This window comes from Quercus suber, unplaced genomic scaffold (genome assembly GCF_002906115.3).
Source record: "Quercus suber isolate HL8 unplaced genomic scaffold, Cork oak 2.0 scaffold_410, whole genome shotgun sequence".
NCBI lineage: Eukaryota > Viridiplantae > Streptophyta > Magnoliopsida > Fagales > Fagaceae > Quercus > Quercus suber.
This window is the reverse complement of record NW_027069861.1, coordinates 52807-65395: the sequence shown is the minus strand read 5'-3', so window position 1 is coordinate 65395 and position 12589 is coordinate 52807. Positions and strand designations below refer to the sequence as shown.

General features: G+C 33.0%; 2 protein-coding genes and 1 non-coding gene across 3 annotated transcripts; all 3 read left to right on the top strand.

Annotated features, from left to right (window-relative positions):
* Positions 1-232: 232 nt before the first annotated feature.
* On the top strand, positions 233-383 carry LOC111991539 (U4 spliceosomal RNA). The gene has a single exon (XR_010624156.1). It is a non-coding gene; the product is annotated as a U4 spliceosomal RNA (small nuclear RNA).
* A 2364-nt stretch (positions 384-2747) lies between these two features.
* LOC111993224 (protein HEADING DATE REPRESSOR 1) lies at positions 2748-3632 on the top strand. The gene is made up of 2 exons (XM_065761402.1): positions 2748-3098; positions 3208-3632. The coding sequence occupies exons 1-2, from the start codon at positions 2781-2783 to the stop codon at positions 3421-3423; spliced, it is 534 nt and encodes a 177-aa protein (XP_065617474.1). The 5' UTR covers positions 2748-2780; the 3' UTR covers positions 3424-3632.
* A 4925-nt stretch (positions 3633-8557) lies between these two features.
* LOC111991536 (uncharacterized) lies at positions 8558-12384 on the top strand. Its single transcript, XM_024023315.2, has 2 exons — positions 8558-8999; positions 11862-12384. Exons 1-2 carry the CDS (start codon positions 8744-8746, stop codon positions 12173-12175), a joined length of 570 nt encoding a protein of 189 aa, XP_023879083.1. The 5' UTR covers positions 8558-8743; the 3' UTR covers positions 12176-12384.
* Positions 12385-12589: the final 205 nt, after the last annotated feature.

Here is a 12589-nt window from a genome sequence, read left to right as displayed (position 1 = left end):
ATATTGTAGGTCAACGTTTAGTTCAATTTACATAAGCAATTTAGAAGAAGAAGAAGAAGAGAATTTACATAAGCAAATCACACTATTATAAACATATGATATGATATGAAAACCAATGAAACGATTCTCCCATCAAAAATGAAAACTGACATAATATCCCACACCGAAAGTATAGACAAATACGGAGGCTAAGTGGGACTTCAAAACCAAAGCAAAGTTGAAAAGCTCAAGCATCTTTGCGCTTGGGGCAATGACGCAGCTAGTGAGGTTCTAACCGAGGCGCGTCTATTGCTGGTTGAAAACTATTTCCAAACCCCCTCTTAGGCCTGGGTAAAGCCCAGGCCTTCGAGAATTTCTGGAAGGGCTCCCAATCGGGTAAAGCCCTAAAATATTTAGTTAAAACTTTGCCTCTGAGGTATCGTTGGTCCAAATATGGTAATTTATCAATATAATTAGTGGACCCTAAATTGCATGTACTGCTTCTAATTTAAGAGGTGCGAATAATTGTCTCAAAATAAATAAATAAAAGGTGTGAATAACATATATTTTGGGAATTAATGAAATATATAAAATTAGTGCTGTGAAAGTAATCTCTATATTCAAATTTGGTCAGTTTTTTTTTTTTTTAAATTATAAAATAGAGTAAACTACATATTTTTTATTCTTATCTTTTACACCATATTAATTTAATTGGTCCCTAACTTCTTAATATCGTGTTAATTTAGTCTCTATTGTTATACATTGAATGAAAATTAATAACATGACAGATAGTCAAAATAAAATTTTAGTGTATTATCACATCAATGAAAGATAATTTTTTATTTTAGGCATTAGACGCATAATCAATTTACACCCAAAAAATAGCCGTAGCGACTAAATTGACATGGTACTAAAATGTTAGAAACCAAATTGATACAATTGAAATGTTATGGACTAAATTGAAATACAGTGAATTCTTATCTTTTACACCATATTAATTTAATTGGTCCCTAACTTCTTAATATCGTGTTAATTTAGTCTCTATTGTTATACATTGAATGAAAATTAATAACATGACAGATAGTCAAAATAAAATTTTAGTGTATTATCACATCAATGAAAGATAATTTTTTATTTTAGGCATTAGACGCATAATCAATTTACACCCAAAAAATAGCCGTAGCGACTAAATTGACATGGTACTAAAATGTTAGAAACCAAATTGATACAATTGAAATGTTATGGACTAAATTGAAATACAGTGTATAGAATATAGACTAAATACGTAGTTTACCCTATAAAATATTTATTTATAAATAAAATTAATGAAATTATTTTAAAACAATAAAATATTGAATTTTATTAAATATGCTTTTTTGTGTAATATTTTTTGTCAATGATTGTGTCAGGTTATACTAGGATTAGTGCCAAAGACTCAGAATTGAAAGATTTTCTTTTTGGTTAAAAAAGGATATTGCAATGTCTTGGGACAAAGCCTATTTGGCAATCATCCATAGAGAGAAGAAACAAACAACATCATTCGAGTGGTTTTCGTGCTCACCTTAGTCCACTTTAACTTCTCCGACCTTGTTAGCAAGCAAAGATTTCATTGTTCTTGAGTTTTAAGGCCCATGGTATAACATAATTCTCATTATTAATAAAATATGTTGTGAGTTTATGTAAAACACTTGATTTAAGAGGAAAGATATATTCAATCAAATTGGCATTTTGAGAGAGGCATCAATACAATCTCACTCATTCTCATGGGTTTGGCCCAATAAAACAAGTAGGTTGAAGTTGCGGCTCTCACATTCATTTAATGATCTACACACCCAAATGTCTCAATTCAATGTTGCCATCAACTTCCTACGCTTCAATCAAAGGGCTATGCATGCTCCTGCAGTATTGATTTATATATATATATATATATGTATGTATATACCAAATAAAACATCATTCATGATGGAAACTTTTGTTAAAAATAGTGTATGACATTGCAGGGCCTATGTTTGCATGAAGGAATGTAGCAATGTGGAGGATTTATGGTTTGGTTATTTTTTTAATGTAAAAAAAAAGGGTTAAATTACGTATTTTGTCCATTTACATTATATTTTAATTTGGTTTTAACTTTTCAGTGCCATGTAAATTTAATCTATGCCGTTATCTTTTGGACTTAAATTGTTGGCATGGCAAACAATAGGAAAAAAAAAATATTGCCACATCAATGAAAACTAATTTTTTATTTTGGCCATTTGTTACGTTAGCAGTTTCTATTTAAGACATAATCACAGAGACTAAATTGAAAAAATTAAAAGATTAAGGATCAAATTAAAATATAGTACAAAGAATAGGGATCAAATATGCAATTTACCCAAACAAAAAATTATCTAATCATTGATAAAGAGACCTTATGTGAAACTCTATTTATAGAGAAACGGTATGGTTGAAGTGTGGGTTTTCAATTTTTTTAATTTTTAATTTCATTTTTTGTGGATTCTTAAAAAAGAATGAATGAATCAAGAAATTGAATTGAAATCCCCTTTTATGTTTTGGTACAACAATCACTCTTTGAAAGTTTGTATATCTTTGTATTATTTCTATTTTGCCTATTCATTTTTTAATATAAATATTATTTTAATAATATCGATTTATAAACTATCCAATTATTCTAACTTTTATTTTACTTTTTATATAATTCCACTATTGCTATTTGTAATTAATTATAAATTAAATTTTAATGTTATTTTAATTAAAAATAATAATGGAACTAGAATAGTAACTTGTTTCCAACAGCTAGCTTGATGAATATAGACAAGGTAACAGAAGATACTGCTGATGAAACACCCAACAAACTGGAAGAACCTCTGATTGAAGAGAAGACGCAGGACTCTACTGAAAGTTCTATGCTCTCTGAGCGTCGAAAGGCCTTGTTTGAACCATTAGAACCAATAATGAATATAAATGGCCGACGACCATCAGCTGAATCCTTACTCCCTCCACCTGACTTTGACTCCACAAACTATCCCAAAGGCTGGTTGATTGGAAAGAAAAGAAAGCTAGTCAATGTGGATGTTGTTGAGAGCATGCGGAGGATTGCTGTGCAGGAAATGAACAGAAAGGTTCTATTTCAAACCTCTCTCCTCAACAACACATGCACACGCACCAACAAATACACACAGTGATGGGGTTGCAATACAAACGTGAACCATATTTTGGTTATACATGCAGGACAGGGAAATTGATGGCCTAAATCAGCAATTGGAAGAGGACGCCCAATGCCTGGAACATCTGCAACTTCAACTTCTGCAAGAACGAAGCAAGCGTGCAGAGGTCGAGAGAGAAAATGCAGTGCTACAAGATCAGATATCTATGTTGATGAACATGTTACATGATAACGAGTCCATGGGAGAAGAAGGCCCAGATGAAGGCTCAGATGAACCATAGTAGTTTTTTGTTCGGTTGTTTGTTTGTTTGTTTGTTTATTCTTTTTGTAGAAAGTTTCTAAAAAGTTTAAATCAACCATTCAAAACATAGGTTTTATATATATATAATTGCACAGGTTGGTACCGCTAGTGCATTGGAGATGAATACTCTTTGTTTGTAATTGTTCCATTAGCATATATTATGAAGTAAATATTATAGCAATTCATTTATTAGAGCATCACGATTAGTTCAACAAAGTTCTAGTTAAATTTTTGCTAGTAAGTCCTTTTTCGATTATAGCTACCTACCTTATTTTTGTGATATACTCCCAAACAAAAACTATATATATTTTTTATATAATTTAAATATTCTTCTTTATTTTTTTACCAATGGTCATATACTTTCTCAAATTTTCCACAAATATGAGTACCTTATTTTCGTCACCTTGTTCTCACTCTAGAGCTATTTCTTCATCAACTCAATCAAAACCTATACCCCCAGTGGCAACATCATCCCCAAACTTCCAAAAGCAAAACTTGATACATATCATCAAATGTATCTGTTACTTAAATTAATAAGTGGAGAGCCCCAAACAAAGATCCAAACTGAAGAATCGTAACTGTAGAGATTATCCCAAAAACACAGCCCAACAGAGTGAAATTTACACAACCTGCACAACCTAACAGAGTTAAATTTACACAACCTGCACAAACTACAAACTGCAATACGAACAAATTTGAGAGTCGTTACAACCAAGGTTTTCAAATCCGGACCGAACCGTACAGTCTGATCTGATTAACCGTGAACCTCTATCTATTGTGATTATTTTAACTCAAAGAACCTCCCAATGCGAAAAAAACACGAAACCGTTTGAACCACGGCTAGACCGTAACTGTACGGTTCTCTGAACTATAGCCGGTTTTTATGATTTACACAGTTCTATTTTTTTTTTAGATCTGGAACCAAATAATTTCTAAAGAAAAAAAAAAATAGAGAAGAAGGAGAAGATGAACAAAAAGACAACGAAGCAGGGGCGGCGCCACGAAGCAGTAGCTTCTTCTTCTTTCTTCCTTTTCTTCTTCTTCTTCTGTCCGTCCGTCTCCACTACTCTGCAATAACTTGTCTCCTCTTCGAGTCTCTATTTTTGTTGAACACTGCTATGTAACTTTTGTTATATGTGGTTTTTCTTTCTTTGTTTTGAATTTCTTTTTGAAGTTTCCTAAGCCTTCAACTAATTGGCACTTACATTGGAAATGTTGAAGACTTTGAATTTTTGAATAAAAAATGAGCCAAATGTTTCAGTCATAATTTCTCTTTCATCTTTGAGCAATCTTGAGCCCAACGTGATATGACGTGACATAATATACGTGTATTTCTAATTTGCCACAAGCCCACAAGTTCTTATATTATAATATTATTATTATTATTATCAAGGTTTTACTAAATAACATATAAATAAATAAATACTATATCTATATTTGCTTAAGATTTGATTTTTTTTTTTATTTTGTAAAAATTATGATATGAAAAATATATTTGAAATTTGGATTTTTATTTTAATTTGACTATTTTAGTTCATTTTTCAATTTTTATTAAATTAATATATATATATATATATTTAAAATAATTATTAAATTAATTACGATGTCATCACGGTTCAACCTCAATTCGACCTTAAAAACCTTGAACCTCTCTCTTTTACGGTTCAATGAACAGCCCGGGTTTCAAAACCTTGGTTACAACGATATCAATGAGAAAAAGTGCTAAAAGATTAGCAGTGTAGATCTTCAACTATCCCCATTGGAATACAAGAACATTCTCGTTGGCACTCAACGCCCTAGCCAACATCCCTGGCTTTGTCGCCATTGGAATACCCCTTTGATCTGTTATTGGCATCAGTAGCTTCTACGGCAGCAAGCTAGGCTTCAAGGAAGTAGCGGTGGCTGTCCCAGAAGTGAGAGAGAGAAAGAGAGAGAACACAATGGGGAGCATATAAAAATTGGGTCAGTAATTATTTAGCAAAGATACAATGTTCAGCACTACAGCTTTCGAAAGATTTGTTAAGTTGCCAGCAAGTTCATTGTAGGCCAAAAAAATGGGTTTGGCTAACCAAATATTACATGGCTATGTATCAGATGCACTATAAAAATACAGATACAACAGAATTCACCAACATATATACACGAGGTAATACAGAAAATGAACAGACATCACCCTCACCATATGAGCACGTCAGGATTCTGTCTAAAGTTAATTTTTTACCTAAGCTTTACAAGTTTCAGCAAACACAACTTAGATTACAGAGGAAATAACATTTCACGCTTCTTAAAACAAGATTAGTTGAGGACCACTATCTAGAATGATTATGAGAATCTTCTGGCAAGCTAAACCAAAACCGAGGGAGAGAGGCTATCCTTGGAAGATTTAGAAGCAGCTCCGCAAATGAGTCCTTCCTCGACATTGCTGGTGCTTGCTTTCNTTTTTTTTTTTTTTTTTTTGGCTTTTTTATTTTCAAGTTTGATTAATTATATATATATATATATATAAAGATAAGGTAGGTTCAAGTTACATTTAGTGTAACACACCCAATATTTTTTAATTAGATATGAATATTGATAAATCCGCTACTGGATTATATTATCTTTGTATATTTTTCGTTCTTACAAAATTTAAATATAATAAAAAAAATCAATAGTCATGTTATCAATCAATTTTTTAAAATCAATTTTTTGTAGTTTAAAATAATATATAAAAGATGAGTTTTTGGATTAATTGATAAATTACATCCGATTGGCATAAAAATTGACATGCATGTTAAAAATGTATAGAACATGTAATTCAACGGTTGGATTTTCAAATAGGAATTCAATAACAAGTTATAGAACATGCTTAGAGTTACAAGTATAACTTGAATTCAAACTATAAAAGATTAAGTTAAAAGCTTTTCTAATCAAATTTGACTTCCATTTTTTTGGTGCTAAAATCCAAGTCGGACTAATCTCTTTGGTAGAGTATTCTTTTGTATTTTTTATTTATTTAAAAATGGATATTTATTATGATAATCATATTTTTATATCTTATTTTGTAGGAAAAATTGTATGAAAAGTAAACACAGTGTTCAATGAGTGTGGACAATTTTAGCATTATCGATTTACAAGCCCATGAGAATAATTTTAATGATCCTAGTATGATCTCCTGTGATTTTTTTTTTTGAGAAGAAACAATTGATTAAATAGATCTCTATTAGGACATATATGGAACTTGTTAGAGACATATGTCATTTAAAATTGACTAATCTTTTGATAAAACGCACTTTATTTGTAATTAAGTAGATCTAGGATGTGTTTAATACTTCAAGGAATAAGAGTTCAAGTTTAGTATTGAAGCCATGCAAATCTGTCTAAGAAGCAAGTGAAGAAGTGTTGTTCATTAAAACTTGACAAATAGCTCGACAGATGTATCTATCGAGGTCTCAATAGAAACTCGACAAAAATATCTATCGAGATCTACGAAATCAAAATTTCTAAATCTGATTTTTGGCCCATGTTGACATGTATGTGCAGTGTTTCTTTTCTCATAACCCTAGACATATATAAGACTTATTTTAAAGCCCGTCACATATGAGAATACAAGGTGAACACATACAAAAAGTGACTGGGTGCCTTATTCTCTCTAAAAGAAGCTATTGCGTCTTTGCACCTTAGGGTTTTGTAACCAAGTGCTTCTTGATCTTCATTGTTGATGAAGTGAAGAACTTTGTAACTAACAACATCTTCAAGTTAGTGAGTTAGTCACGTACTCGGAGCTGTGCATCTTTGGTTAGTCACGTACTAGGATCCGTGCAAAAATTGTGGCGTTCATATATTGAAGAGTTCAGAAGTTCTGAAGCAGTAAAAGTTTCTGCTGTAAGTTCATCTACGGGGATTGTAAAATCTAAGGACAAAGGTTTTGGTTAGAATTTGTATTTTCATTTGAATCTAACAAGTTATTAGACTTCTTTTTAATAAAAAATTATTAGCTTACTTAATTTAGCCTAATTTATCCATAAGGTTTCTCTCTCTCTCTCTCTCTCTCTCTCTCTCTCTCTCTCTCTCTCCTATCCTACAAAATTTAGGACTACACATATACACTTCAATTTCATATTTTCAATTTCTTTTCTACATTATGAATTAGGTATTAACTGACAATTTAATTAATATTTTTTTTGTCATTATTGTTATAAGTTTAAGAAACTAGAATGTCAGGAAGAATTTTTTTTTTTTAAAATTATTAAAATAAAAGAATAAGAAGAGATAATAAATGTTTGATGATGAAGAAGAAAATTCCAGTGAAGAAATAAGTTTGTAAATGATAAATATGATGATAACATTGACTTAGATATAGTTGATTAGACAATATAATGAAAAAACATTATATTTTTGGGTTATTTGTATATATTATAACTTTTGAGTTTAATCAATTTGAATATGTATGTTTTAAACCCGTGCTAGTTTGATTTATTTAGCTAGAATGTTAAATAAATATTACATAAGTGATAAATAAATTAGTTATTTGTTGAATATATTCAAAATTTATGATGAATATACCCTTTATATATGTATATTTATAAATTTTATTAAGTGTTTGTGTCTTATGATATACGATACAGAAAAATAAAAAATCAATTTATGTTTTGACAACTGTAATTGTGTTTATACATACTCAATATATATATATATATATATATATAGCCAAAACTAAGAAAATCCAAAATTCTAAATTAGAGTCTAATTTTACAAAATCAAAGAATCTAAATCCAATTAGATTCTAAATTATATGTATATATATATATATATATATAATATTGTGATTATTTTAAATATATAATGTATATTTACACTAGTGTGTTCTTGTGCATATACACATAATTATATACTAGTATAAATAAAGATAAAAAAACAACCACTTTTAAAATTGAGAATTGAAAAAATAATTTTCAATTTCAACCATTGAATAAAAAAAAAAAAATGACAGTGATAAAAAAAAATTAGAATCGTAAATAACTTAGTGTAAACTAGGTTTGTCATTTTCTAAACCATCATTATCACTTTCAATAAGTCCACCCGGCATTACTGTATTCGTCAAATGCCAAACTGCAGCATAAATCACCGGACGAAAAGCCCTTTTCCCCACCCTCATCCAGGCCACTTCCTCTCCATCCAATCGCTAAACTAGACACAAAACACACACCTCCCTCTCTCTCTCTCTCAAGTCTCAACCTCTCAGATCCCAAACCCTACACTTGCCCCCAATTCTTCTGTCTCACTCTCTCTTAATCTTACAGCTCCAATCCCCTGCCTCGATGGCCACTGTACTCGACACCCTCAGCGTCCCACGCGCTGCTTCTGCTCTCTCTCTCCCTACTCGCTCTCACATCGCACCAGCTGTCTCTTCTTCCCTTTCTTCCTTCTCCGCACGTATATCATTTCCTCTCTTCAAAGGCCTCAAAGTCGGACCCACTTTCACCGCTCGCTCTCTTGGCCCCCTCACCGTCACCTCGCGACGTGCCACCAGCGCCGGACCCGTCGTGTGCGAGGTTCAGGACACCGCTGTTGAAGGTCAGGACTCAGGACTCAAGATCGATATTATCGTTTTTTTTTTTTTTTTTCAAATAGTAATAAAGACTTTTAATTGTCTCTCCTTTCCCTTATTGTATTATTATAATATATTTTGTTTGTGGAATTACTGTTAGAGATTGATTATAGAGCTGTATTTTTCTGGAAAGTAAGGAAAAGGATCTCACTTTTTAAGTACAGTACAAAAATTAATAAAAGGTGGTGCCTACTTTTGGAGAGGTGGTTGGTTGGCAGTCTTATCGTTTTTTTAGATTTTTTTTTTTTAATTGTTTCTTGGAGCGTTTGATTCTCGGACCCGACCTCGAACTCGAACTCGGACCTTAAAAAAAAAAAAAATTATTGTTGGAAAGTTACACATGCACCACTAACTAACTAGGTGGATTTTGAACCCACAAGAGGTGGAGAGTGCCATTTAGTTTACCTTGTGGTTGGTTGAGTGTATTTATTTTATCAGATATTTGAAGTGTTTCTTTTAGGTTGTGATTTGTATGGTGGTGCACTAGAGTGGTGGTGTGTTAGGAGTTAGGACTTGGACTTGAGATGTCAGTTACTTCAACTTCCCTAAGTTTGGCGTTGGCTTGTATAAGGTTTTATGTCATGACATGTTGGAAAAATAGCTCTTTTACTTCTTGTTCAGAAAATTATGTTTAACGGAAAGAACTTATTATTATTATTATTATTTTTAGGCTAAAATGTGATCCTTTCCTGAATTCATTTCAGTTCTCTAACTTTCAAGTTTATTCAATTAAGATATCTCCATCAAATTTCTTTAAATGTTGTGGTTAATTGTCCAAATTTTTAATTTTTTTCTTCAAATTTTTTAAATTAAAAAAAATCCAATTAATGATTAGGGGTCTCTCTTTTGCGAATTGGTGTTGTATGTGCCGTTGCAATGGGAAATCTGTGGACCATCTCCTTCTTCATTGTCCTGTAGCACATTCTTTATGGGTGCATATGCTTCAGGTTTTTGGTATTCAATGGGTCATGCCAGGCTCTAGGGTGGGTTTATTATTTTGTTGGAGAATGTAGACACTGGCTTGGGAACCATAATTCATATATTTGGAATAGTTCTGTTCATGGGTTGATCTGGGTCAGGTTTGGACTCAACCCGGACTTGACCCACTCAGGTTGGGTGGAAGAAGATCAGACCCACAACTGACTGCTGATCACCAAGGGTTGAGTTGGAAGGATTCTAGAAAACGATCAGTCAGTTTGGTTGAAATTGATGAAGGGCGGCCGCGGGTGTAGGAGAGCAAATCTTTGTTGAGTCTGAACGGAGGAGAACGAAACATTGCTGGATCTGAGTGAAGGAGAGTGAAATTTTGCTAAATCTGAGCTTAAACATCGCCGGATCTAAGGCAAAGTCACACAATCGAAGAGGATTTGAGAAAAATTTCGCCTGATCTAAGTAGATCTGAGAAAAATAAAACTGAATCTAAGTGGAGGAGGGCTCATTGTCGCCGGATCTGAACGGAGGAGGGCTAATCTGAATTGGTGGTTGGTCGGGTTGGGTGGCTCTGGTTTTAGAGGAGAAAACCTGCCACTCGACCCACTAGACTTGGGTTTTGAAGGCTGGGACCTGCCGCCAATGGCCAAAGTTGTCGGATTGGGCAGCAAACTAGTAAGTTTGGGTGGGTTTGTCAGTTTGATCAGGTGTCCAGGTTGCTTGGACACCCTTAATTAGGAATTTGGTTCTAGGCTGTTTGATGTGGATTGTTTGGACGGAACGGAATCGTCGCTCCTTTGAGGATATTGAGAAATTGTTGGTTGAGTTAAAAAATTTGTGCCAGCGTGGACTTTTTGATTGGTCTCACTGTTAGGGTTTCACGGATTGTTCTTCTCTTATAGAGTTCCTTTCTTCTTTTAGAATAGTCTCTTGATTTCTTTTTTCTGTCTTTTATTATTATTTTATCTATGTTCATCGTGAATCATCGTGAACACCTTGTTTTCTTCTTTCTTTATCTTTGATCAATAATATTACTCTTATTACGTATAAAAAAAAAAAAACAAATTCAATTAATTAGTAGACGCTGTATTGAAGTGTGGAATTTTATTTTTTGGTGTGTGTGTGTTTATTGTGGTTTAATTGGAAGGAGTGTAATTCTAGGATGTTCGATGAGATGGAATCCTCATTGCTGCAATTGAAATTCCTGCATTTGAGGTATTTATTTGATTGGTTGTGGGCAATTGTTGGTGTCGATTGTTACTTATCAAAGAAGGTGGGGTTTTTTTTTTTTTTTTTGGGGGAGGGGGGTTGGGGGTGGCGATTGTTTCTCTTTGCCTGAATGTTTAGATCATTGTATACTTCCCAGTACTAGGGTTTGCCCTTTCTTTTAATTAAAAAAAAAATTATTGAAAAGGTTATACTTAGTGCACAAAGCTCCCACTTCTGTGGGGTTTGTGAGAGGACTGCAAGGTGATTGGTAGGCAGCCTTACTAGATTGGTTGCCTGCATCAAGTAAAACTTAATTAAAAATATTTCTTACTTTATGGATGCAATGGCTGAGTATATGCTACAATATGTTGTACAAGGAATTCAATCTACATTTTCTATCTTCTCGGGTTGCTTTTACATATGGGACAGGGTGTATCAATAAGGTTATTTAGAAAAATAGTATTTGGATTTTGATATGGTTGATGTGTGAATAACTTTGGAACCCTATTTTTGGAAATAGTGAAAATTTTGCTTCTCTGTTGGTGTTGGCTGTTTTAAACTGTGTATGTTATTCTTTTATATTTTTGTTTAGTTCTTGTAGTTAGGATCTATTTTTGGTCAGTGTCTCTTTTGTCAGTTTGAGGAAACTTTTAATAAATTTAAACAGTGTATTCTTTGGAAAATTGCAGTTCCTGCTATTACAGATGCAAATTGGCAGTCACTTGTTCTTGAATCTGAATCCCCTGTTCTGGTTGAATTTTGGGCCCCATGGTGCGGGCCATGCCGTATGATCCACCCTGTTATTGATGAACTGGCAAAGCAATATGCTGGAAAGATCAAATGCTACAAAGTTAATACTGATGAGAGCGCTTCAATTGCAACCCGTTATGGGATTAGAAGCATCCCAACTGTCATAATCTTCAAGAACGGTGAGAAAAAAGACACGGTTATAGGTGCCGTTCCCAAATCCACCTTGACTACTAGCATAGAGAAATTCTTGTAGACGTGGTAAATAAAGAACACCTTTACAGTAATATGCTATTTCTGGTGCTTGTTTCTTTTCTTTTTAGCTTCTGATGTCCTAAGTTTGGCCACTGCTCCCATAATAAAATGATATTCCTCCTGTACAGTTATCAGATGCAGCTGTATGTTTAGTCATCCTTAGAAAATGTACTGACTGATATACTCGTTATATGAATGTCTATTTTACAATGTCTTCTGTATATGATTAAATATGGGCATTATTGGCTTATGTTTCTTTGTATTATTATTGAAGACCATTATAAGTGGCTGTGTGAGTCTGTGGCTGTATGTAATTGTATACATTGAATTGGTAGATATTAGGTCTGGGAAAGCTATACCCTTTCTCTGCGTTTCAGCTAAGAGCAAGTGTAGGTTTAGGGAAGGCCAGAAGCAA

Coding starts and splice junctions, on each gene's coding strand:
- LOC111993224 (XM_065761402.1), top strand. CDS start 2,781: ATGAATATAGACAAGGTAACAGAAGATACTGCTGATGAAACACCCAAC. Junction 3,099..3,207: donor TGCAGGAAATGAACAGAAAG/GTTCTATTTCAA, acceptor TTATACATGCAG/GACAGGGAAATTGATGGCCT.
- LOC111991536 (XM_024023315.2), top strand. CDS start 8,744: ATGGCCACTGTACTCGACACCCTCAGCGTCCCACGCGCTGCTTCTGCT. Junction 9,000..11,861: donor TCAGGACACCGCTGTTGAAG/GTCAGGACTCAG, acceptor GGAAAATTGCAG/TTCCTGCTATTACAGATGCA.